Here is a 26,610-nt window from a genome sequence, read left to right on the forward strand (position 1 = left end):
AAAAGACAAGTAAAAAATACACCTGTAATACAATAAATACATATATAAATGATAATAATAATAATGCTGTATTACACTTACTGTGGAATAGGGAGTGATGTCAGCTCCAAGTTGGGGGGTGGAGTGGCTCAGTGGTTAAGACCCTGTGTGCAAAGATTTCATGGTCGCAAGTTCAACTCCACACCTGTCAGATTGTACTCAGTTCCTTTGGATAAAAGCGTCTGCTGTGCTGTAATGTAATGTAGTGTAATGTAATAGTTGACTTTGTTCCAGAGAGAAGTTTGGGGGGGGGGGTGGGTAACATGGACACAAACATATGATGGGTGAGCTTTTGTTAGCAAGAACAGTCAATAACAAAGATCTCCACACACACACACAAACACAGCAACACTCTACAGTTAGAAACCGTTTAAACAGTGACAGCATTTTAGAATCCTACGTCAGAGTTGGTGAATTTGACTCAAGGGGCGTTTCCTGTTAAACTCGGAAATTCCGACCTTCAACTACAACTGTAACTCACCATAATAATAATAACAATAATAATAATAATAACAACAATAGCACCTTTCACAGAAATAAAGCAGCAGTGCGTCATTTTTTAGTAACAAAGAATCAATGTATTACTTAGGATCAATTTCAAAAACTTTAAAGGGCCTTGAACTTTTTCAAGGATTTCATGGACCCATGAACATTTGTGGCGGGAGACATTTACCTCAATATCAGCTTTAATTTTTTACACAAAATTCAAGCACTTTCAATGACCCATGTCTATTTATCAATTTTCAAAAACCTTCAAGGGCCTTTTTTCAAGGATTTCAAGGACCCATGAACATTGGAGGCAGGAGACAACTTTCAAAAACTTTCAAGGGTCTGAAATGATTATTTCAAGGATCTCAAGGACCTGTGGGAATTGGTGGTGGGAGACATTTACCCAAATATCAACTTGACTTGTCAGAATCAAATTGTCGTGGATTTTCTTCTTCAATCATAAAAATAAAGAAAACGGGAAAAGAAGAAAAAAAACAGGACTCGAAGTTTTATTTTTACAAAACCTTTAAATGTTTTGCGGAAAAAATACAAATGTAATTAAAAAGTGAAAACACAGACGTGTCCTCGTGACGGAGCCTTTCTGCTCTTTTGCTCTTAAACAAAACTGGATTTGAAGCAAACACTCGTTAATTATTAAATATTCAAGGTTGCAGAGACTACGAGCCGTTTTATGAATGAATGAGTGAGTAAATGAATGACGCAGATTCATTAAAACAAGTGTAGATACTACACACACACACACACACACACGCTGACACAAAATGCTGCTTCAGTCCAGCACCTCGCAGTTAGCATTAAAACCTATTATTACACAATAGTACAACAGTTACTGGTTCATAACCACAAACAAACAAACAAACACAACTATTAAGGAAACAATAAAGGTGAGCATGAGAAGAAAAAAGGTTTCCCTCAGGAATAAAACCTGAGTCGGAGAAATGTCGCAAAGACGTCGTATGAGGCGTGAAAATGTACAATAAAAGATTAATTTGACAGGAAATGACCGTTATCTACAAGAGTTTTTATGACGTTAAGTTCAAATGATTTAAAAATGTGTGAGAAACTACAGACATGTCTTTAAATCGACTCTTATTTGTTGATTGTTTTGTTGTTTTACTTCTGAGAAAAACACAAGAACAAAGGAAAATGTCAGATTATGATGCGTACGTTTAAATTTAGCTCGTCTTTAAACAATTATACTGTTTGACAACTGAAATTATTACATTTTTTAAACTTTGTCTACATTTAGCGGATAAAAGGTGAATTTCCTTTTGTAATAAAACTGAATAAAATTTTGTTTTTATTCTTTATATTGTATTATATTGGTAATTCACTTAACTAGAAATACAAATGGTCCTAAACTTTGTTGAACATTTTGGAAAAAAAACAGATTAAAAATTTGACATTTTCAATTTTAAATGGTTTATTTTTTCACTGTTTTGATGGAAAAACAAATGAAAATAAACACGGGAGGAAAATAAAATTTAATGCGTGAAACTGAACTTAATTTAATGTTTACACAGCGCTGGTGTGTATGGAGGGAAGATATGGTTGGGTTTAAACTTTTCTGAATTCCTCTTTAAACACAGATTTGAGCACAGTGGTAAATTTCAGCCTAAATCAGTTTGAACTAAAACACTTTCACTGTCGTCACTGACGGTTTTCAGGTTTCAACATTTCGCGAAAAACAAAAGAAAACGTCATCTGATTTTATTGAGGGAATTTTTTTTTTTTTACACATTTATGTTTAAGTTCTGTACAAAACTGAATTTGATTTTGTTTGTATTGATCGGAGAAAAACACAATTCTGAGAATTCAGAAGTCAGAATTCCGACTTTCAATCCCAGAGTTCTGACTTTGTTTACACAGCACTGTGTGTATGGAGGGAAATGTTGTGTTACGAATAATTTAATCTGGTTTACAAACACAAAACACACTTTCTAAATTCCACCTTCAAACTTGTCCAAATCCCTCAAAATGTCAAGTTTTTCCCAACTCTTGTGATTTTACTTCTTTTCAACATTTACGATGAAATCGCCTGAATTTTAACGAGGGATAAATTTAAATTTGGTGTTTGTTCCGGAACAAATGTTACTAATAATTACAATCTTGTGTAAAAATTCCTCTAAAAACGCATTTGATCAGTGATAACTTTCGTCTCAGTGACGCTCACGCACTCACTCACACACACACACACACACACACACGCAGGTCAAAGGTCAGCAACACTTCCGTCAGCGACCCTGACGCTCGGACACGACGTCCTGCAGACGCTTCAGCAGGACGTCCGGGCTGCTGCCGTTCTCGGGACACGCCCTCTTACTGGGGGAGTCGCACGACGCCGGTGACATCATCACGTCGCCCTCCATGGTGAAGGCGCGCTTCCTGCTCACGCAGCCCTGTCGGATCATGCGGTTGATGTCCGATAATTCCTGCACAGAGAGAGAGTTCACGTTAAACTACGATTCTTTTCTTTTCTTATTGATTCATCACGAATATTCAGATATCCTGACCTTGGACGGGCTGCTGCTGATCCTGTACGTGTACGAGTTGGGGGTGAGACACCCCGCCGAGTTCTTGTGAGGAGACACGTACAGCGAGTGTCTCTGGGAGACGCGGCGAGGGGACAGAGGCTGAGCCCGGACGGTCGGGAACGGGGAGAGTGGAGGAGCGTCCACCTGAACCGGGGACAAACGGGTCAGTGTCAAATCTTAAAACAGGAGAAGTTTCATCACGTTAAAGCCCAGAGTTGGGCGCCGTACCCGGTTATCGTGCGTGGCGTATCGCAGAGCGAAGCTTTTTATCCTCAGGACGAAGATAGTGTTGTAGAACTGGATGAGGTCACCGCGCTCCTCCTCGCCCGATTGGTCAGATTCTGCTTCTCCTGAAACCTGACTGGTTTTCTCAGCAGCTGAAATAACAGATGAATTATTTGTTTACTCATCACCAGTATTCAGAGGCTTCAGAGGCTTCAGAGGCTTCAGAGGCTTCGTTTGATGGAAGAAAGAGAAGAACGTACACTCTCCACCAGAAACAGGATCCACCTCCATGTTCTCGTCAGTCACCTGCTCTCTGGATTCCCTGTGACGCAGTAACACACTGCGATAAACCTGCACGCACACACACGCACACACACAAACACACACTAAACTTTACACCTTTACAACAAACACACACATCACTTGAAATCTCATCACTCAGCTCACAGCGTGTTAAGCTTAGAGGTGCATTCAATGACCCTGGTAAATCCCTCCTGCAACCACACACTAGCTAAATGCATGCTGCTGCTGCTGCTGCTGCTGCTTTGTTTTTACAAATGCAATCACTGACATTTGTTTTGTATCTTTTTAATATATTACAAAGAGTCGCAGTAACTGATCGACTTTTTTTTATAATCGAGTGAATAGTCAAATAATCAAATACTGAGGTCCGCCCCTGATTTCTTTATTATGGGAGCAGAATATTTGTCTTAAAATCAGACCATCAATCTTGGATTATATCTTGGTTTTCAGGTTAGAACATGATCACAGTACAGTGTGTGAGCAACCAGGGCAGCTGCTTCCGTGTGTGTGTGTGTGTTCTTACGCGGCTCCTGGCCTGTGGTTGGCTGCGGTAACACTTCATGATGTCCTGGAAGGTGTGAGTCTCTTTAGTGATCTACAGCGAGGAGGAGGAGGAGAAGAGGAAGAACCAAGAGTTACATATGGCGCTTAGAAGGGATCAAACCTGGTCAGCGATTCAAAATCAATCAAAAAGCTTTTCCACTACACAGTTCCATAGTTTGTGTTGCGTATAAAAAGCATCACGTCAGTTTCACGCAGCCGTTACTATGACGACGCCGGCCACATTGAGGAGGAACTATAAAGTAATGGAGTGGAGCCGTGCTACACCTGTGTAGTGGAAAAGTGCCAATTGATGCTTTAAAAACAACAGCGCTGCATTATGTCTGGCCAGTTTTCTGCTGACTGGTGGTTTCCTCACTCTGGAGATGATGTAAATGCTACAGAGCAGCAGCTGGTCCAGGTGCCGGTCCTTCATCAGGTCTGTGCAGTGAACCAGGGCGTGTTCGAAGCACGTCCAGATTTTCCCACGCAGCTCTGAGGAGATGTCCAGCTTCACGCACAGGTCCCTCAGGCGTACGCTGGCCAGGTGATACACCTGAAACAGAGGCAGGGGGACGCGTCACCATGGAGACAGATTACCACATTTGACCATGAGATTAAAAAAAACAACAAACTCTTCTTCTGTACCTTCCTGAAGAACAGAGCGAGCGACCCCGTGCGTCGCGGTCGTCCACTTCCTGCCTGGGTGTCGGAGGTCGTCAGGATTGCGGCGGCGTTAGCGGCGGGTCGGCTCGGGGAGGCGGTGAGCAGGAACTGAGCGGTGACCGTGCCGGAGGAATCGCACGGCTGGACCGGGATCAGCGTGATGGTGCGGTCGCTGTTTACGCCTGCACATTTTCAGGGAATGCAGACAATGAGGGTTTGTCGCTGACCGTACGCCTGACTGACGCCACCATGTGGTGAGAATACTGCGCTTTAGACACAGAAGACTAGATGTAGACGGATCAATCGGCTCCCAAAACAATTCACAACACATCTGCTCAACATTAAAAATGTGTGTGTACGTGACTTTCTGGAGGAGTCATGTTACTCATGCTGCTGCCCCCTTGTGGTTACAAATGTATGATAAGATCATTCTTTACTTGTTGGGAAACAATGGCGACTTTGACGGTGTAAATGTGCGCCGCCTACCTTGCAGTGGGATACTGAGGACGGTCGTCTGAGACAGCTGTCCGCCGATTTTCAGGGTGCTGGACGAGCTAAACGCCAACCTCTTGGCCGGAGACGACACCGGGCTCACGGTGGCGCTCAGGACCGAACTCTGCACGGGAGGGTCGTCGCCAAAGAGGCGTCTTTTGGCGCTGCCGGCCGCGGGAGAGCTGTACCTGTCGTGGACCGACAGTGGAGACGGAGGAATGTCTGGAGGACGAGGAAGAAGAAGAAGAAGGAGAGAGAGAGAGAAAGGTTTTAAAGTGTGACTGCACTGAAAACAACAGAGTCCAGGACTGTGCAGTATCTCACCTTTGCGGGCGCTGCCCAGACCTGTCCTGAACTCCCTGATGCGTGGGTGGATGATGGGAGAGAGGGTGACCATCGGCAGGTGGGTCTGACCTACGCTCACGGAACCAGAACCAGGCATAGAAGAAGAACCTGTGTCTAGGCTGGAGGAAAAATTCACCTGTCGGGACGAGAAGAGGACGGAGGTGACGTTTGACTTTCATGGCACAAAGTTAACGCATAATATAAAATCTCTCATTTAAAGCTACATTATTGGGTTCATTCCACAGACTGTTAAAATGCTGCTGTTTAAGGATCAAAGCTCAGCTTCTTTTCAGATAAACACACAACACACGACACAGCACAATCTCTGAAATAGCGATAGTTAACTAAACATGTAAACTGTTCTGTGATAACATTATAGTCAAAACTAGTGCTCATTGAGTAGTCCAACATGTTTAGGATGCAATTTCTTTTTTAAAAAACCCAATTCTTAATTGTTTTGTTCAATGTTTTCCTCCTAAAATTGTGACAAAAACAACAAATCAGAGTATTGTGAAAGTAGCAGATCAATAAGCAGCATTTCTAAAAGTACTAGTACTGTTAAAACTTTCAATAAAACCCACACATCAGTTAACGTCAAACTCAAGGACTTTCCAGGACCAAATCCCTCAAATTCAAGGACTCAATGGGTTGACACAGCTTAAGATGGGAGGACAACTTTGTAAGAGCTCGTCTTCGTGATTGTCCTCACGATCTTGATCAAAGTCAGTCTTTGTCGTTTGTCTTTGGTGTGACACTCTCTTTCTTAACGTCTTTCCATCGCTCATTGTTCTGCACAGACAGAGACATTGGACAGTGTCCACAACACCGTCTAGTAATTACGACTTGATGTCTACATACATCAAGCAATGCAGGGCATGCAACAGTAGGTGGCGTCGTAACAAACAAAAAATATCAACTTCACTTCTTTCTTGTACAAAATTCAAGCACTTTCAATGACTCATGTCTATTTAAGGGAAAATTACAAAAATCTTCAAGAGCCTTGAAAAAAAAAAAAAAAATCACAGACTTTCAAGGACCCCTGAGTGTGTGTGTGTGTCCTGCTGACCTCCTCCACCGTGGGTGCTTTGTTCCCAGCAGCCTGCAGGGAGCTCCACAGAGCCGAGTCTGCGGTCCACGCTCTGCTCTCCAGAACCTGCTCCTCGATGGAGTTCAGATGCTTCACCATGTCTCTGGAGAGACCTTCCTCTGAGCGGATGAACACCTCAATCACCTGCACACATTTACATACAAAGTGCATCCTGTTACTACACGTTCATCTAAATATTCCTAAAAAAAGACCAAGTGCCAACTATGTTTATTTTTACCTTAAAGAAATAGAACGGTGCCAGTTTGAAGACACTGATGATCCATGGGAACGTCCTCTGTGAGCTGTAGGAGAACAACACCACCTCCAGACAACAGGCCATCAGGGAGCAGTGGAAGATGTCCTGCTCCAGCAAAACCTGACACACACACACACACACCACTGATCGATCTATCTTGTTATAATCTGGTGCCCACTGGTGGGCCCTGGAGGTACTGCAGGTGAGCTCCAGATCATGTAGAAAATTCATCAGAATGAAACGTTTTCAGAGCTGCAGCGATTACTGAATTCATATTTGATCATCGATTCATCGGTTTGAGTGTTGTTTTGAAGAATTAACTAACTTTGGATTTGTGGACAAAACAAGACGGTTCATTTCAAGGTTTGTGAAACATGGATCAATATTTTCTCACATAAGTAAAAAACAAATCAACAGATGAATAAATAATATCCTAATATCCTTTGTTCTTGGAAATAAAATGTAACTCAAGTGATTTAAAAACGTCTAATAATAAAACATCTAACATATATGTTGTGTTTTTTCAGTTCTATATGACAATTATTTGGATAAAGATCTATTGTTTTCAGAATTTATTGGTAATTGGGACAAAACAAATCTTCTATTCTATTTAATTACTGTGGTGCAATTTTGCCAATGTACATATTTTAGGGGCCTGTAACTCTGGTTTATCTCATCGGTTATAGCTAATTTAGGATTTGATAACTCACTGAAAGTCTCAAAAGAAACAAACACACATACACACAGACAGGCAGACAGGCAGACAGACAGACACTGTGGAGGCTGCTTACACTCATGTCTTTGCCTTGCAGTCGTTTGTTTTCCTGAACCATCACGTTCTCCAGGATCTTGTAGTAAAGGATCTCGGCCAGTTTCAGGCGGTTCTCTGCAAAATCTGGAACAAAAACAACACGGGTGCGTTTATAACAACAGCAGATCCCAAAATGTGCAACACTGTCTGAAGATAATATCTTAGTCAGTATATTAGGTACAGTAAACTTACACCTTAGAGGTCTAAAGCATGTTTTTCTGGCTTTGGTGGACCTGCTCAGGGACGTTTATAGGCACATGTCCTGTGACTTTCATGCATCAAACTCACTGTACACCTCATTTTTCCTTCACAACAATATATTGTTCAGAGTTTCCTCAACATGTCGTGGTGGCCTGGTGAACACGACCCAGGTTGGAGTGACTGGTGAGGAGTCAGAGCTCATGTCGTAATACGATGCCTCATTTTGACACATTAGTGTTTTAATGGTAATGTTTCTCCACGTCTTATTTGCAAGAGAACAAAAAACACTTTCTGGGACTTTTAAATGTGTGTTTGTTACCTTTTTAGGGTCATTTTCTGTCAAACACTGACCTTGCCAGGACCAGTAGTCCTCATGGAGACCCAAAACCTGGTCCTAATCAGGCCTCACGTTAAGTTTAGAACAAAGATTTTACTTGTGGTTAGATTAAGGTGAGACATAAACTGGTTAAAGTTAGGGATAAAGCTTTGTTTAGTTTGTCCAAATGAATAGAAGGCAATTCAGTGTGTGTGTGTGTGCGTGTGTGTGTGTGTGTGTGTGTGTGTCTGTGTGTGTGTGTGTGTGTGTTGTACCTATGTGAGATCCAGGCGTGTCCTCAGAGTCCTTGGTGTAATGTTCTTTAAAGGTGTTTCCCAGCGTCTTCACTCTGCTCAGGATGGAATCTGTCGGGTCTCTGGTGCACGACCTTCAACCACACGCAGCACAGGACACGGTGTCAGCAGCACGCCCCACATTGATTATACACACAACATATGGAATAATATTGATTCCACTGACTTGAATATTTGCATCAGGTGCTCAGCGGGGGCCGTCCGTAACCCGGCCACCATGCTCTGCAGGCGGCTGACGCTCTGCGTCGCCGAGGAGACCGGCGTGACGAGCAGGTCCTTCTCCTTCAGGTAAACACGTCCGGTCAGAGGGGTGGAGGGAGCGAGAGAGCCCGACTACAGACAGAGAGAAAGAGAGAGAGACATGTATTAGGAGTACTACTCATTTTTTTCTAAGCTTAACGATAAGAAAAATGGACGTAGTCTTCTGGTTACAAAACGAATTCTCGGGCTGAAGTGTCAATATTTAGTTTTTGTCCTTCTATTGTCCACTCAAATACGCTGTGTTGGTTTTTCTTTTCTACAATAAATGATCTTAAAGAAGACCTAACGTCATAATTCAAGTGAGAACCAGCAGCATTGAGTTACCTCCCGAATAAACTCACCTTGTGAACCAGAAGACTATGTTCACTTCTATATATGCTTTATGTTACTACTACAACTACTACTAATAATAATATTGTCATTTATATAACACTTAAAAACACAAGCTGCGTTTAATTGCTTTAACAGCAAAGCCACAAAATTGAGAACTTAATGTGAAAAATAAATAAAAAGCAGCAAAAGATGTCACTGAGACTGCCTAAGATTTTAATAAAAGTATAAAAAGACAATATTAGGTATGAGACAGCATGAAAACACCATAAAAATAACAACATCACATAAAAGTAAGTCTGTAAGTCTTGCTTGCACCTTCTCCACATGCTGCTGCAGCTGTTTCTGATTGGCTGTCAGGCTGGCGGGCGGTTCCTGGACGACCTTCCTCGGGGTCCCGATCTCCTCGTCTGCGTCGGCTCCCAGAAACACTCGCTCGTCGAAGTCTCCCACCGTCAGCACGTACTCCTCGTACTCCCTGTTTATGGCTTTACTGAAGGAAAGACAAACGGTGCGGGTTAAAAAAACTCCATTAAATAAAAAACTAAAAAAAAAACACCACGCTGTTTTTGCTCACTTGTTATCGATGAAGTTCTGTGGATCCAACATTTCTGTTAAAAGTTCTCCGTTGCCTCTCAGGATCTGGTGAAAGAAATAAGTTGTTATTTGCTTTACATCTCTTATTAAGCACATATTTCTTGCCATATTTATAACTCATGTTAAATTCATACATCTTATCAGTTTAATATTGTCTTCGTCTTCTGTCTCTGAGGCAAATTCTACTGCTTAAAAAAGCCGGCCGTTCAGCAGATTGACAGAATAAATGCACTGTGTCTCCGCCCGCCCCTGCTCTGCTGCTGTATACACACAAACGCTCCCTCAGTCAGGTCTAATATTTTGGCTTGACTGAGCCTCTATTAAGATAAATGTTATTACCACGTCATCAACCCATGAACCAAACGTACGCACTGCACCTTTAATGTGTGTGTGTGTGTGTGTGTGTGTGTGTGTACCTGTTTCTGAAACAGCTTCAGTATATACGGTTTGAAATAGTGCTGTTTGATGCCTTTGGCCTCCACCACCAGGCCGTCGTGCAGCTCGCACAACCTCTCCAACACACACGGAGGAGGACTGTCCACCGCAACGTGGCCGTCACCGCGGTAACCAGCAGGCAGACCTACACACACATATATATGAATAAACATGTCACACATACTATGTATCCACATTAGCCAATAAAAGATGTCAAATCAGCTGATATTCTTTAATAAAGACTGATTTTTCTGATCATAAACCACTGATTTTGATGAAGGTTTGAGGCTGAAACTCCTCAGTAAACATGTTTTTTTTAAAGGTTAAGTGTGAGAAAAACACTATATCAGAGGGATTTTAGTAGTTTAAAAGAGAATGCCTCTGAGTATTCTATGACTTTGCTGATGCGTTATCATTTTATCTAGTAGAAAGTAGAATGTTGAGGTCAGATTTTTGTCCCCTCCCTCTCTCCGTACCTCTGAACGTCGGGTTGATGAGGTCCTTCCTGTTGGTGCAGAGCAGCGCGTTTCCAAACACCAGGTCCAGGCAGCAGAGCAGCAGGTGGTACGAGTTCACCAGGTCGTCGCCGATCATGCTGAAGTTTCCTTCACACACACACACACACAATATTCAGTACAGTAAATGTGGTATGAAACAGAACTTGCGTTCGTCCTAACTGCTTTTGCTTGTTGGTACCTTTAGTGTAGACGAACAACGTCCAGCAGAACTTGAACACATCACTGATGTGACACGGCAGCCGCCTGCAGAGACAGAGGTACACACACACACACACACACACACTCAGTCACATACCAACTCATAAACCTCTCACTCCCCTAACACATGTACAATTCACGCTTATGAGATGGCAGCCTGTATTTCTGTACCAGCCTGAGAATATGGACACTCACTCTAACTGGAAATATGTCTGAAAAACAGATTAACAAAAGGCTCAGTCAAGGAAATGTATGCCTGATTAGGTCCAAGACATCTTCAGAATATGTTCGCCTCTTCATTTAGCCACAAGGCAGCCTGTAAATTGGTGTAAATTGGAGATTGCTTAAAAGTGCTAAAAATGCAGATTTTCTGTATGGACTTTGGTGCGGGAGAGTGAGCGGGTTACAAACTTCAGTTTCCAGCCCATAAAGGTTGTTTTTCCTCACATCCCCACTTGTAGGTAACGTCTGCAGCTTCTTTTTGTAAGGCTGCTTCTCAGTGCCACCAGAAACCGACACATATGATCCATAACTACACGTTTCTCAGCAGATGTTTTCCAGAATCAGATGACTAGTGAGAATAAACAAGGCTTTCAAATGGGTAGAATGTGTGCATGTGCCTCTCTTTACTGACTGGCTATTGCTGAAATGATGACTAAACATCGCAGACAATAAAATCTTTGTGATTCCAAACATAGTTATATATACTGTGTAATGTGTGAGTGTGTGTGTGTCGTGCCTGTGTTTCCTGCTGCGTGGCTGGCGCGGCGGCTCCCCTCCCTGTGGGTTCTGAAACATGTGCATGAAGATGGGCTCGAACTTGCGGAAGATCACCGTGGAAACCTCAAAGTTGCGCTCCAGCTGCTCCATGCGAAGCCTGAACTGCTGCGAGAGGTTGGACATGTCAGACCACTTCCTCATTTTAGAGAAGAACTGGATGAGACTGGGAAAAGGAGAGAGATAAGAGTTAGAGCAAACACAATACAAACAAAATTAAGACCATAAAGTAGGTCTGTAGTAAAGTCCAACTCCACTCCACTAAGATCACAGTATTTCAAGGATTTTTCAATGTTTTAAACTAAACCACATTTAGTTTTTAACTAAAATACAGACAAGGAAATGAAAAATCCCCCATAAATGATTCCAAAAGAGACTATATACTTTCTATTTAGCTATAGTATGTTTGAACTGTATGGCACCAGCAGTGACTGACCTGAGTTTCGAGCAGCGAAGGATCCTGGTGAGGGAGACACAGTTTCCCTCCATCACTCCTTTACCCACTGTGGGAGTGGATCCTTTCCTGCAGGCTGCATACAGAGAGCATGCGAGCCAGTGGACCACGTCTCCCTGACACACAGACACACAGCAGCGCATTACACTTCAACTCACTGTGACTGGAATTATATACGGATTAATAAAGCAAATCTGTCTGTGGTTCAAAAACAACAAGAACCACCAGTCTGTCAGCCTGCTCAGGATCAAGGGTGGCTCTCTTTTTATTTAAACCAGCAGCCTGTATCTCACATGCATGTTACACCACACATTCATAATAATATTGAATTCTTAATTAAGACTAACTGACAGCTCTAGTGGTTGTAAGTGAGGCAACCTTTTCTGGAAGTAAGTTGACGTTTGTCTCACTTTGTAAACCGCTCAGCAAAAGTCCATTGAGAAAATCAGCTATTTTAAATCACATCTCACAGGAGTTGTTGATCCACTCATGGAAACAACAGCCAACAACAGCAAAGTGCAAACAACTGTAAACGGTTACTGTTTCAGTTTGGTTTTCCTACAGACACAGAAATGATGCAACATTATTTGTACGCTGCATCCTTAATTTGAGAGTGGACTGAAAACACAACAGTAAACAGATTGTTTAGTTAGTTTGACAGAGACTGTCTTCAGTAAACAAACAGGGGTAGAACAACAACAACAACAACAACAACAATCAACAAAACATTCGTTCTGCAGCTTGAATGCAACACTCAACTCAGATGCTACACATTGTATGAATTCACAACCATTTTTACTCCTATGACAATGGTTAATTGTCTGTTTTCTCAAAACTATATTTCATTTATGATGATATTTTGAATACAAGTACACCACAATTATTATCATCATTTGAAAAGCTTTTAAAGGTGACAAACATATTTGCCTTTTTTGACAGATACAGCATAAGTTTGAGCAAAACACAAACACAACTGTAACTAGCTTAGCTTAAAGAAATAGACTGTCAGTCCGTTATCAGTGTAACATCCAGATGCATTATGGGTAAGATACACAACATTATCAGCACAATACTGGCTATTCTTTGCTCCATACAACAAAAAACTAAAATAACTTAAATGGAATAATTTTGGTTCGTGGACAAGACAAGAAATCAGAAATTTGAGACGATCATCTTTTTTGGATTTTATAAAACACAGATCGACGACATTTTCTGGACCAAAAAAAAACAATTTATTCAACGAGAAAATAAACAAATTAATTGGTTACACACTGTTATTTGTGGTCCAAGATTTGAATTCAAAATGTGTCTTAGGGTGACGCTGAGGTGGAGCAGTTGGACAACTTATTTTAGTTTCTCCATCTCGTAAACAAACCACTCAGTCAAATATCGCTTTGTTAACAAATAAACACATCCACACTGAATCCAAACAACAAACAAACAAGAGAACACAATTATGATAATAATAAACATCTGTATGAACCCTGGTAACTGAATCATCTTTGTGTTCAATGACTTTGTTGCCATTAGACAGTTTTTAATGGCTATTACTGATTATTCTTTTATCAAACAATCTGTCCAATTATTTCTGTATTCGATTACTTGTTTAGTCCCGAAAATGTAGGTCATGTGTTTCCCAAAACTGAAAATGATTCATTGCGCATTTTTTAAACACATAGATAAAGTATATACTCAAACTGTTCATGTCACTTATTTTAAATCACATTACAAAGACGTGGCGTTGTGCTATCTATCTGTGCATCTATTTTATAATAATGGGATACAAATATGAAGGGAAACATAGGATTTCAGGTGGAGCTGTTTTCATTTGACAGCTTTCGTTTCACAATTTCATAAACAAACGACCAGTTCGTTTTTACTACTGATTATGTTCATAATAATATAACCTGTCCATTAATTGATTGCTTGTTTAGTTCAGAAAATGTAGACTGTGTGTTTCCCAAACTCTCAAATGTCAAGTTTTGTGCACAACACTAAATGTATGTTTATGTATGTTGTTGAATGGAGAAAAGAAAACCAGAACATATTCAAATCCAAAATGCTGAGAAACTAGAGAACTTCTATTTCCTATCAAACTTGTTGGCAATTCATTTCATAGGCGACAATGTGTCGTTTCGGCGCCGTTGTTTTTAAATACGACCTGGCAACCCAGCGTGGGACTCCTCTGTTTTTGTGGAGGTTAAGTTAGCATGTTAGCGGTTAGCTGAGAGTTCGTGTTGTGACAGTGTTGAGTGAGTGTTGTTGACGACGTCGTTAAATGTCTCCCGGCTCTCACCTCCAGTGTGTACGTGTTCCATATGGCGGTGAAGTTATCCATGGCCGCGGCGGCGGTCTGTTCGTCCATGTTCAGCTCCTGACACAGCGTCTCCAAACTCCTCCGCACCGAGCTCTCCTCCATCCGGCCCGACTCCGAGTCCGACGACTCTTCGCCCCGCATCCCTGCTTTAAACTTATCGCCGAGCTTTCGAATGCTCTATTTGTGTTTTTCTTTATTTTAATACCCCTCCGCTGGAGTTAAATCCCCCAAAAACAACAACAACAGCAGCCGCAGCAGTAGCTTCCCCCCCACGTCCACGCCACTTCCGCTCTCCACCACCCCCACAATGCAGCGCGTTGGCGCGAAAACTGCAGCGCAGCGACCAATCACAGGCGAGCGAGGCGCCGGTCGCGAGATAGAGAAGGGTCGATGTCCAACGTCCGCACGGGTGGCCATCTTGCCACAGTCAGCTCGCTCACTCATAACACGTGTTGTTGTGGGACATGGACTTTTGAAATAAACACAACAACTCCAATTTTCTACCGATTTTCAAACGGTTTGGTTTGTTATAAACGTCAGAGATGTAGCTATTATGACACTGCATATTTTTGAATAATTATAACCATGGGCTTCAAATAACATTTATAATAATAATAATAATAATAATAATACTAATATAATCCAATAATTTTACTTGTTTAAACTTAAAATATAATATTCAAATGATTTAAATAGGAATATTACTAATATAATCCAATAATTTGAATTATTACATGTTTAGTTTAAACAAGTAATAATTATTCGGGTTAGGGTTACCCATGCCATTCTGTATCCTGAGTTTTAGTAGCCCATATATTGATTTAACCTTGTGTGTGTGTATGCATTCATTGCACCTTTCTGTTTAATGTTATTTGAAGCCCATGGTTATAATTATTCATAAATATGCAGTGTCATAATAACTACATCTCTGACGTTTATAACAAACCAAACAGTTCTGGTTATTTAAAAAGTCCATGTACCACTACAACACGTGTTATGAGTGAGCAATCTGACTGTGGCAAGATGGCCGCCAGTGCAGACGTTCGACTCCTTGGCCAGCAGTGTGGACGAGACATCTACCCTTTAACTGTAATTTTATTTATGAGATTATGTAGATAAGTATTATTAGTATAGTATTACAGCATCTTAATAAAGGCAAAGGTATACATTGATATATATATATATATATATATATACATATAAATTTATAAACATGGGAATAGCACCTTAATAGGTCCAAAGTGGCCCTAAATTAAATCATTAAACAAACATGTAAAAATATGAATTAATTCACATCAAAATCTGTGTAAAATCTTTAAACTATTTTTTTTAGAATGAGAAAAGAAACTAAAGAAAAGAACAAAAACACTTCAGCGTTTATTGATTTTTATTGTGTTTGTGAGAAACAACAGCAGAAAAAGTGACACAAACCCCATCGATATCACATCTGTAGTTGAAAAATGACTTCATGTATATTTGTATAATCTTCAACCAACATTTCAGAGAGGATTTTCAGTGTAAAACGACTCTGTGCTGAATGCAAAACACATTGACTTATATCAGAATACACCACGTATAGTATATTACATCCCACATAAAAACTACAAGATTACAATAATTGTGTATTCTTACACCAAAGTTTTAGGTCTGCAACTTATTATTTTCATAATAGGTTCATCTTTTGATTATTTTGTTGATTAAATGTCTTATTTTGTCCACAAACCAACATTATTACAGTTTTAATGATTTCTTTGTTATATGTAGAAAATATTCACATTTAAGAAGCTGAAAACTAGTTTTATCTATTTAAAACTGATTTAATTGACCTAAAACTGATTCATCAATCATTAAAATAGTTGGTGATTAATAGTAATCAGTAATCAGTTAATAATCAAATATTTGCAGCTCGACACAGTTAGCATAATAAACCCCACTAATAACACATCAGTTTGTTAAAAGCCCCGTTTTTATGCAAAAATCAACCCAGAAACTACAACAAACATCATTAATGTGAATAAATGGCATTAGAAACAACAAACTTTGCGACTATTTCCATGTTAATTCTGTGTTTTATAGATTTGTTCATTTTTTCCATTAATCTAAGTAAAGGTTAGTCATTAAATCCACCTCAAACGTTATTAGAAAATAAATCAAAACTGTAGCCCTGTGTGGGCGCCTGTGTATGCATGTGTGTGCGTGCGTGCGTGCGTGCGTGCGTGCGTGTGTGTGTGTGCATGCGTGCATGTGTGTGTGCGTGCATGCATGTGTATGCATGTGTATGCATGTGTGTGCATGTGTATGCATGTGTGTGTGTGCGTGTGCGTGCATGTGTATGCATGTGCATGCATGTGTGTGTGTGTGTATGCATGCATGCATGCGTGTGTCTCAGTGTGTACTGTATCTGCTGTTGTCTCTGGTCTCAGTCGTCTTGATCAGCAGTCTTGGAGCTGGGGAGCCGCTGCTGCTGTTGCTATGGTAACCGTTAGTACTTTTAGTACCTGGAGACACGGTGAGGACAGAGGTCTGTTAGACATCAATGTGTCCTTTATTAATCATTCATTATGTAAAGTAACATTTGAGATGTTTCCATACTGACCAACAGACAGACTGACTCACTAACTAACTGACTGACTGACTGACTGACTGACAGACTGACTCACTAACTAGCTGACAGACAGACTGATAGACTGATCAACTGACTAACAAACTACAAACAAATAATGAACTGAAATGAAATAGGAAATAACAAACTAACTAATTAACTAACCAAAAACAATAACTAACTAATTAACTAACCACACTAACTACAAACAAAATTATATTACTAACTATACAAAACAAAGACTAACTAGCTTGCCAACCTATCGGCTACCTACCTACCTAAACAAATAAAAAAAAAGTAAATAACTAACTACCTACAAACAAACTACAAACTCTCCCACTGACTAACTAACTGAAAATAGACTCACTGACTCACTCCCTCTTGTTTTTTGGCTCCACAGCGCCTCCTGTGTCAGTTACTATAGTAAGTTACTTACTATAGTTGGAGACAGTCTGAATGTTGAGGATGGACTGTTGTCCAAGTCTGCAGGACAACAGACAGACGTTAGTCTATGTCATATTTTGAATAGATAAAAGTAGATATATACTGTATATGTATATGTATATATATGTATATGTATATATATATATATATATATATATATATATATTCAGTTATCTATTTATTTAAATATAATGTAATGAATGCTCACCTGTCCTCCTCTCCTTCCAGCAGCTTCCTGTAGGTGGCGATCTCAATGTCCAGAGCCAGTTTGAGGTTCATGAGGTCCTGCAGGTGAAGAAGAGAATGAAGGTGGATCATTAGATCAGTGAAGTTATGTCGCCCTCCAGTGGCTGAAGTGATTTTAAAAGTTTGAATGGAAGTCAATGGGAAGAATGAGCTGGTTCTTACTACTGACTTTAAACAAGTTAATGATCTCACTCACTAGTTTGGTGAATTATTTTCACATTTAGACACAGACGATAAACGGTGCGTCCCACTGACACGGAGGTGGGTCTCAGGACTCACCTGGTACTCTCGCAGCTGTCGGGCCATGTCCTGTTTGGCTCTCTGCAGAGCGTCCTCCAGATCTCTGGTCCTGATCTTGGCTTCCTTCACCGCCAGCTCCCCGCGCTCCTCTGCCTCAGCCAGCTGGTTCTCCAGACTGCCACGCTGAAGGAAGGAGGAACGGACAGAGGGAGGGACAGAGGACAGAGGACAGAGGGACAGGAGGTCATGCACTGAGGCTCTGTTTTACCTACAATATTCTGGTTTATAATCACAGCCTTACGATTCACGATACATGGTCCATGATACCAATAATATCACAATACAACGATTCTGTGATAATCAATATATTATACAGCGCTACATCATGATATCTGTGTTACTGAAGACTGAAGTTACTGTGTGTTGGGCAGAGACTCCAAACGTACCTGAGATTTGACGGCCTCTATCTCGCTCTGCAGTCGGCTGATCAGCCTGTTCACCTCGGCCACCTCTGCCTTCACGTTGCGGAGCTCGTCACTGTACTGGCTGGCCTGTGTCGACATCTGGTCAAACTACAGAAACAAAAAAAAACAGGACAAAAAGTGCCAAAAATGCTCCTGTTATATGTTTTTTTGCCACTGGGGGGCAGGAGAAACATGTTACGACGGACTGGGGCCACACAGGGATTCTTGTGCAGGGTGAGTAACATTTTAAAGGTACAAAACTAATAATATAACAATATATAATATAATATAATATAATATAATAGATAATACAATAAAAGTGGATAAACATGTTAAAAAGAGCTCAGAATACACAGAAAATCTTAAACAAACACACACACAGACTTGTTTTAATGTCTTAGTTTGGACCCTCATAGACATAATGTATTCGCTAGCCCCTTACCTTAAACTTAACCATCACATTTAAGTGCCTTACCTTAACTCTTAACCTAAACCCTACTCTAAAACCAGGTCTTAACCCTGAAAAAAGCCCTTTAAAGTTGTGAGGACCAGACAAAATGTCCTCACAAAGATAGGTTTGTATGTTTTTTTGGACCTCACACAGATATAAATACAAGTATGTAAACACACACACACACACACTGTATTTTCTGACATGTTGTGAGGTAGAGAGTCGCATACTAGAGCTTTAAATGTCAAAATATAAAAAGCATGAGCTGCTGTAATACGACACCGGCGTGACCTTTTGACCTTTCTGTCCTTGTTGCTTTCATTTCAGGTGATGAAGAAGCTCTGGATTAGATTTCACTCTCAAATAACAGCTGACCCCCCCCCCCCCCCCCCAGTGATAACTTAAAGGTCCAGTGCATAAACTTTTAGGTGAGTCTATTTTGGATTATTTAGCAGAAATGTAAGATAGTTAAATAGCTGTACTTATCTTTTCATGAATTGTCATGAATGTGTCTTTTATATTTACATCAGGAGCAGGGTCAGCTCGACAGAGGTGGCCATTTTGGACCACCGAAATGTTTTTACAGTAGCCCACAATGGACAAAACTAGGTTTTGACTTTTGACCTCCAACACTCACAGAAGAGAAGAGTGAGTTGTTATTTGATATTCAGCTGCAACACATGACTTCACCAATGAACAATGTACCTTTATATAAATGTTTAAAACTACATGTAAAATGTTTACATTTACATGTAAATGTTTAAATGTACATGTAAATGTTTAAAACTACATGTAAAATGTTTAAATCTACATGTAAATGTTTAAAACTACATGTAAAATGTTTAAATTTACATGTAAATGTTTAAATGTACATGTAAATGTTTAAATCTACATGTAAATGTTTAAATCTAAACGTCAAATGTTTAAATCTAAACGTCAAATATTTAAATCTAAATAGTAAAGGTTTAAATGTTGTGAAATGGATCGGTTTAGTAAAAGTCTGGACACACACTTTACGCTCTAATATGGGTTTTGTTACTGTTCTGTCTCTGAGTCCATGTGTTCACAGAGGCGTGGAACGGTCCACTCTCCTCGTGTGGAACAGTCCACTCTCTTCTTCACCTTCGTCCTCACCTTGCTCTTGTACCAGGCCTCCGCCTCGTCGCGGCTGCGGGCCGCGATGTCCTCGTACTGAGCTTTGACCTCGGCGACGATCTGCTCCATGTTCAGACTGCGGCTGTTGTCCATCTGCACCACCACGGACGTGTCTTTGATGCTGGCCTGCAGCTCACGCAGCTCCTGCTCACGACCAGAGAATACACAGTATCAACAAGTTCACTTTACATCATTAAAAACTGAATCCTTTTTGGTTTGTGGACAAAACACAAGACATTTGAGAACGTCATCATTTGCAGGTTTGACAAACTCTGATGACATTTTATGGAAAGTATTGGAATGTTGATAATAACTTTAGAAAGACTAAAGTAGCAGACGTATACAGAGAGAAAAGCAGAGGAAAATAAGATTCACGACGTTTCCGTACCTCATCGTAGACGTTACGCAGGAAGTTGATTTCATCGGTCAGAGCTCCGACCTTGTCCTCCAGGTCCGCCTTCACCAGGTAGGCGGAGTCTACATCCTGAACACAAAAAAGTTTCAGATTTAGATTATTCTTCTCAAAAAAACTAGTTTTAGTTTCAAAAAAGGTCATTCTGATCTCAGCCCGTCCCCGCTCTACTGCTGTATACACACAAACGCTCCCTCAGTTACTCACTGTAGCTTTAAAGTTTCAGATTTGAAATATTCCTTCTCAAAAAAACCTGTTTGTTAAGTAGTTTGACGGACGAGCTAAATACTTCTTCTACTCCTCCGTCCCCGCTCTACTGCTGTATACACAGCAACGCTCCCTCAGTTACTCACTGTAGCTTTAAATATCTCACTTTCTGTTAAATGGCCTCAAATGTTTTGAGGGGAATTTAAAAGATTTTGAACCATTGTCTTTTTGCTTTTGTTGCTCTCGTGTGACGAGCACAATAGAGGGGTTCATCTTACTCGCCACACCTGTAATGTATGAATGAATGAAAAATGAGTGAATGAATGAATGTGTGTGTCGAACCTTCTTTAGGATGACAAAGTCATTCTCCAGGTTGTTCCTCTTGTTAATCTCGTCCTCATATCTGTGGCAGAGAGAGGTCAGTGAGACGGGCGTGGTGCGTGTGTGTGTGTGTGTGTGTGTGTGTGTGCGTTCACTCTCACGAAACAATCGTCTTTATTTACGCGTTATTTCCTTTATTTACTTGTGCTTGTAGTCCTCCACCAGACCCTGCATGTTCCTCAGCTCCCCGTCCAGCTTGGTCTTGTCGTTGTTGACCAGGTCCATTTGGCGCCGCAGACCGGCCATGTAGGCCTCGAACATGGGCTCCACGTTGGAGCGGCCCACGCCCTGACCCTGCATCAGCTCCAGCTTCGTCTCCAGCATCTTGTTCTGCTGCTCCAGGTAACGCACCTGTAACAATGACACAAAGAGAAGCTCAGTGTCAGACATCATTGGTTTATCATGTTTATACAAGTAGAACTGAATAAAAACATCACAAAAATGAACTTATTTGGCAGAAAAACTAGGTTAAAATGGATCGTGACAAACTGTAAAAGAAGTTGTCAGAGACAAACAAAGTAGTCTTTAACGCTCATCAAAGGAAAATAACAAAAAATTTGTTTCAAAATTCTTTAATATCAGAATTAAAAAAATAGCATTTTATCTCAAAAGACATTTTTTCACAACTGTGAACACTTTTGTCCCTTCCATCTTTGGTAAAGAAATACTAAAAAATACTTTTGAAATAATTAAACACTACTCTACACCACTGCACACACTGTCCACCATGTCCATATATTGTAGGACAAGTAAAACAACATTGTCCGGGCCCTCCCTTGCAGTTGTGCACCCCGCCAGCAGGTGGCGATATGACGCCCATAACAGTGTCTTTTTAAAAAAATGCTTTTATTAAAAAAAAAAAAAAAAGAAAGCCTTTTACTTCCCCTTTTAACTATAAAATAAATGTATTCTTATTTAAATTATACAATGAATACTTTTGTCGTATAAATACTACTGTGGCTGTTGTGTTTGTACACATAAACATGAACTAATTGCCACTAATGGATGACTTGGTCACCACAGTGTTGACCTGTGTAGTTAAATAACATCCTTCCTCGGTTAAACGGCCTTGTCGTTCCAGCAGATAACCGCACACGGATCAATGTCCGGCCCTGTGCTCCGAGCCTGAACCGGGCCCAGCTCGGGTTTCCCGCCCACAGCCGGGTTTACCCAGCACCTATTATACCTGCACCGCTCCACACACAAAGGCTGTGCTGTGTCCCGCAGCGGAATAATCTCCCTCTGATACACGACCGCACCGTGTCTCGCCCGATTCATCAGGTTACAGCTCGACAACTCAATGGGACAGAAATGGGACACAGAGCTCAGATATCCGGGCAGCGCCGTATCAGCACATACTCACACACACACACACACACACAGTTTAAAGGCCTCCTTAAAGTTTTTTGTTTTTTTTGGCTCATAATCCGAGTTGCAAATAATATCAATATGTCTGCATGTGGGAAGCAGCTCTTTAAAAAGTCTCAAATGGAATATTCTGCATCAGCAAGATTAGCACTTCTTTAGGTGTTAGGTGTACCTAATAAAGTGACCGCTGTGGTCTTCAAGGTGCTTTATGATTTCAAATGTTTAGAGATGATTGTCTGTTAATTTGTTTGAGTGACAGTTGCCTTTGTCACATTTTAAAACTATCCTGGTGTGAGTTACTGCAGTTTCTATAAACACGTCATGACTAAACCTATAGCTTGCAGTGGTTATTTATTTATCAGCTCCTGTTCTCTCTCTTTTCTATCTCTACCTCCCTCTCCTCTCTTTCGGTCCCCCATTTTCCTTTCACCACAACCTGTCTAGGCAAATGCTACACATCTTTGATTCTGGTTCTTTTTCCTTGTTTCTCTCCATTTCTGCCGAGTGTTTGTTCATAGTGTGAACGGTTGGGTTTCTGTTCTCTCTATAATGTTGTAAAGGTTTGTATCTTGTGATTTGGGGCTAAACAAATGAGAATGTCACCACTCGTTACCACTCACTGGATTTTTTCTCTTAAACAAATCACTCTTTGTAAACCCAAGAGATGGTTGTGTGTGTGGAAAATCCCAGTAGACCAACCATGCTACGTTCAAGGTCACTTAAATCCTCTTTCATCCTCATTCTGATGCTTGTTTTGAACTTGAGCAGCTAGTTTTGACCATGTCTTTGTTGCTGTCCTGTGAGTGGCTGTTTGGTAGGCACTCCAACACGTGTACCTAATAAAGTGGCCATTTAAAGATACAGTCATGTGATGTCACACTATTTTGGTAGCTTGTATGTAAAACATGCATGATATTTTAAGTCGGGAGCTGCTGGTCGACTGCAGCCATGTTTGTGTCACTGAGGTTAATCCAAATAAAGTTTTTGAAACACAGAAATGACAGAATAACACATTTGAAGTCACTGATGGAGGCAGCACTGATGGAGGCAGCAGTGATGAAGGCAGCAGTGATGGAGGCAGCAGTGATGGAGGCAGCAGTGGATCAGTAACCCCTGTATGCTGTGATTTTCTCTCTGGACTTTGGTGCAGGAGAGTGAGCAGCAGCCATTTTGTCACGTTTGTGATCACATCAGCGAAGGCTCTGTTCAGTTTGTGACATTTAACGAGCACTCACCCTTAAGCCGGGGAAGCTAAATGGAACTCAGACATCAGTAATCTGACGATTTACACCTGTGGATTTCCTGCTGTCAAAATGGCCGCCGTGCAAAGAGAACCATGAAGAACACTTGTTTAGTGATGGACTGTGTGTGTCTGTGTGTGTCTGTGTGTGTCTGTGTGTGTGCCTGAAGTGTATCTGCGCTGATGTGAGCAGCGAACAAAGCCTCCATTGTGAGGGTTTGTCACCGACTCCGTGAGAAAGAATGATGTTCTCTAAGTAGAGTATCGATGTCCGGTCATATCACTGAGCTGCATCTGTGGGAAACACACTCAGGAATCACTTCTCACCTTTATCTCCACGCTTAAACAACTACTATTCTACTTTTCACATTAATCCTGGCTTTGCCATGTTTCTTCAGTAGCAAAATAAACTGCCCAGGTGTAATCTACAGAAGACCATAAGGGCCACAATAAAAAAAGTGACATTAAGTCAGAATTCTTTGGAAAAAACAACAAAAAAACAACAGATTTCTGTCTTTTTAATATCATAATTCTAATAATAATCATGATTCTGATTTTCTTGCCCTCAGAATTGTAACTTTAATCTCCGAATTCTGACTTTAATCCAAAAATTCTAAATGTAATCACAGGATTCAGTTTTTTTTAATCTAAGAATTCAGATTTTTTTTCCTCAGGATTTTAATCTGAGTATTCTGACTTTTTTTAATTTGAGAATTCTGACTTTAATCTCATTTTTAGACTATTTATAATTCCAAAAACATTTGTGCATGTTGCCCTAATCCTCTACCATAAGGAACCCTAACTAAATGTAGCAGCGGTGAAGTCAGAGGACATGTTGCTGCTGTGGGGAAAGTGCAGACTGTGTTATTGTCCTGCTGCATTATTCACTAAGTGCATCTAATATGAATGTGGACCACAGTCGCCTGCTCAGGTGTTTTCACTTATTCTAATGAGACAGAAACCAAAGAACCACACTCATGCATTTACAGACACAACATCAGATTTAAAGTGATAGTTGAGGGTTTTTTAAGTGTGCTGGTAAGAGGATATAAGGTGGTATACATCCATGATATATTAAGAACATTTTTGCTGCTTTTTCCAACAGGAAACCGCTCACTCTCCCCACACCAAAGTCCATAGAGGAAATCAATGATTTTAGCTCACAGGGACACAGGAGCTGCTGGTCTACTGCTGCCTCGTGTGGTCACTTTGTGTCATTGAGGTAAACCTGAACGAAGGATTTCAAACACCAAGGTCATAAGAACACATTTGAATTTACTGACGGAGGCAGCAGTGGATCGACAACTCCTGTGTGCTGTGATGTTAAATGGCTGATTTTCTCGATGTAAAAGAGTTTTCAGTTTCTGCACAAAAGTAATAAGTAACAGTGAGATAAAGCTAAGTTAACATAGATTTCACTGGATGAAATGCTTTATTGTGGACTGTTAAAATGTGTATACTGTTTATTAGGACTGGACTATATAGCGGAAACATTGATCACAATAAAACATTTTCACTTTAGCCAATATTTATAGTTATGTGATAAATAGCAGATTATTAAAGATTAAAAGATTGGTCTTGAGTGAAGATTAAAGAAAACAGTAAACGGTGTGGTTTTTAATGTGTTTATAGACTAATACAAATCTGTTAAAAACACACACCTGAGGTAAAATATTCTAATTGTTGTATTGTTTGATTATATTTCATATTTCAATCCATCAATTTACAGTCAATTTGCCTAGAATATTTTCTATCTTGCATGGAGTGACAATCAGCTGTTTTTTCAAAGGGGGCCCCTTCTGCCCACCCCACTGTGACGCCCCTGACTTTTTTCCTGTACCTTGTCTATGAAGGTGGCGAAGCGGTTGTTGAGGCTCTTGATCTGCTCCTTCTCGTGGGCTCGGTTCATGGACAGGCTCGGGTCGATCTCCAGGTTGAGCGGAGCCAGCAGGCTCTTGTTGACCGACAGGGTGGCCAGCGGGGGGCCCAGGCCCGGGTGGTGCCCGTTGGCGCCCGCGTAGAGGGAGCTGCTGCTCAGGGAGATGCCGGTGAACCCCCCCTGGCCCGGACTGAGTCCACTCAGCCTCCTGGACGCACTGCTGCTGCGCACGGAGCTGCTGGAGCTGATCCGCTTGGTACGACTGAGACTCATGGTGCAGACGGAGGGTGAACAGCTGAGGATTAAAGAGACGAGCGGCACTGACCGAGTCAGAGAGAGAGAAGAGAGAAACAGGTGAGTGTGAGGCGTCTGACCACAGTGGAGGATCTTAGGTGTCGTTGTGGCCTTTTAAACCTTCAGGGATTCAACGGAGGAGGAGAGAAACTGGAGCTCAGAAGAGCTGTGGTGTCACATAGCCAGGCTTGGTTTTTTTTTTGTGGTGGGAGTGGGTGGGACTTTTTACCTGCACAGGCTGCTGCTCGGCTAGTGGGAACACAAAATGTGTTTTAAAAAAACAACAGCTCTTAATTCCTCACACCTGATCTGCTTTCTCAGTCCTTCAACAGTTATAAGTTCCTTTACTTTGTGTTGACAGTGAACTTCAGTGATGTTTCAGAGGACAGATGTATGAAAGTCAGATTAAAAACACTTAAAGGGGACATATTATACCCTATTTCCCCCATTAAAATAGTTCCCTGGTGTCCTAATGAACATGTCAGTGACATGCTTTGGTCAAAATACCATAAGGATGAAGAATCATAGTAGTTCAATAACCCTGCTAAACCCGCCCCTTTCAGAACGCTCGGTTTTCGTGCAAGGTCCCTTTATATGCAAATGAGACACAGGCAAACACACACCCACTTCTTCCAGGGGGTTTCTGATTTGTCCTCTTTACAGCTCTATTCGTCTCCCCCTCCCTCCACTAGCTCTCTGAC

General features: G+C 41.0%; 2 protein-coding genes across 2 annotated transcripts; both read right to left on the reverse strand.

Annotated features, from left to right (window-relative positions):
* Nucleotides 1-1,023: 1,023 nt before the first annotated feature.
* rbl1 (retinoblastoma-like 1 (p107)) lies at nt 1,024-14,821 on the reverse strand. The gene is made up of 22 exons (XM_058631938.1): nt 14,506-14,821; nt 12,192-12,325; nt 11,718-11,921; nt 10,959-11,023; nt 10,739-10,867; nt 10,244-10,407; nt 9,808-9,872; nt 9,549-9,723; nt 8,806-8,972; nt 8,601-8,713; nt 7,789-7,892; nt 6,980-7,117; nt 6,721-6,885; nt 5,634-5,790; nt 5,304-5,531; nt 4,800-4,999; nt 4,531-4,707; nt 4,135-4,206; nt 3,569-3,659; nt 3,312-3,460; nt 3,063-3,227; nt 1,024-2,981 (listed from the first exon to the last, which is right to left on the reverse strand). The coding sequence occupies exons 1-22, from the start codon at nt 14,665-14,667 to the stop codon at nt 2,784-2,786; spliced, it is 3,222 nt and encodes a 1,073-aa protein (XP_058487921.1). The 5' UTR covers nt 14,668-14,821; the 3' UTR covers nt 1,024-2,783.
* A 1,074-nt stretch (nt 14,822-15,895) lies between these two features.
* Nucleotides 15,896-26,315, reverse strand: LOC131460837 (intermediate filament protein ON3-like). The gene is made up of 10 exons (XM_058631666.1): nt 25,577-26,315; nt 21,271-21,479; nt 21,090-21,150; nt 20,517-20,612; nt 20,108-20,272; nt 18,505-18,630; nt 18,098-18,241; nt 17,781-17,857; nt 17,565-17,611; nt 15,896-17,024 (listed from the first exon to the last, which is right to left on the reverse strand). Exons 1-10 carry the CDS (start codon nt 25,886-25,888, stop codon nt 16,912-16,914), a joined length of 1,350 nt encoding a protein of 449 aa, XP_058487649.1. The 5' UTR covers nt 25,889-26,315; the 3' UTR covers nt 15,896-16,911.
* Nucleotides 26,316-26,610: the final 295 nt, after the last annotated feature.

This window comes from Solea solea, chromosome 6, assembly GCF_958295425.1.
Source record: "Solea solea chromosome 6, fSolSol10.1, whole genome shotgun sequence".
NCBI classification, from domain to species: Eukaryota; Metazoa; Chordata; class Actinopteri; order Pleuronectiformes; family Soleidae; genus Solea; species Solea solea.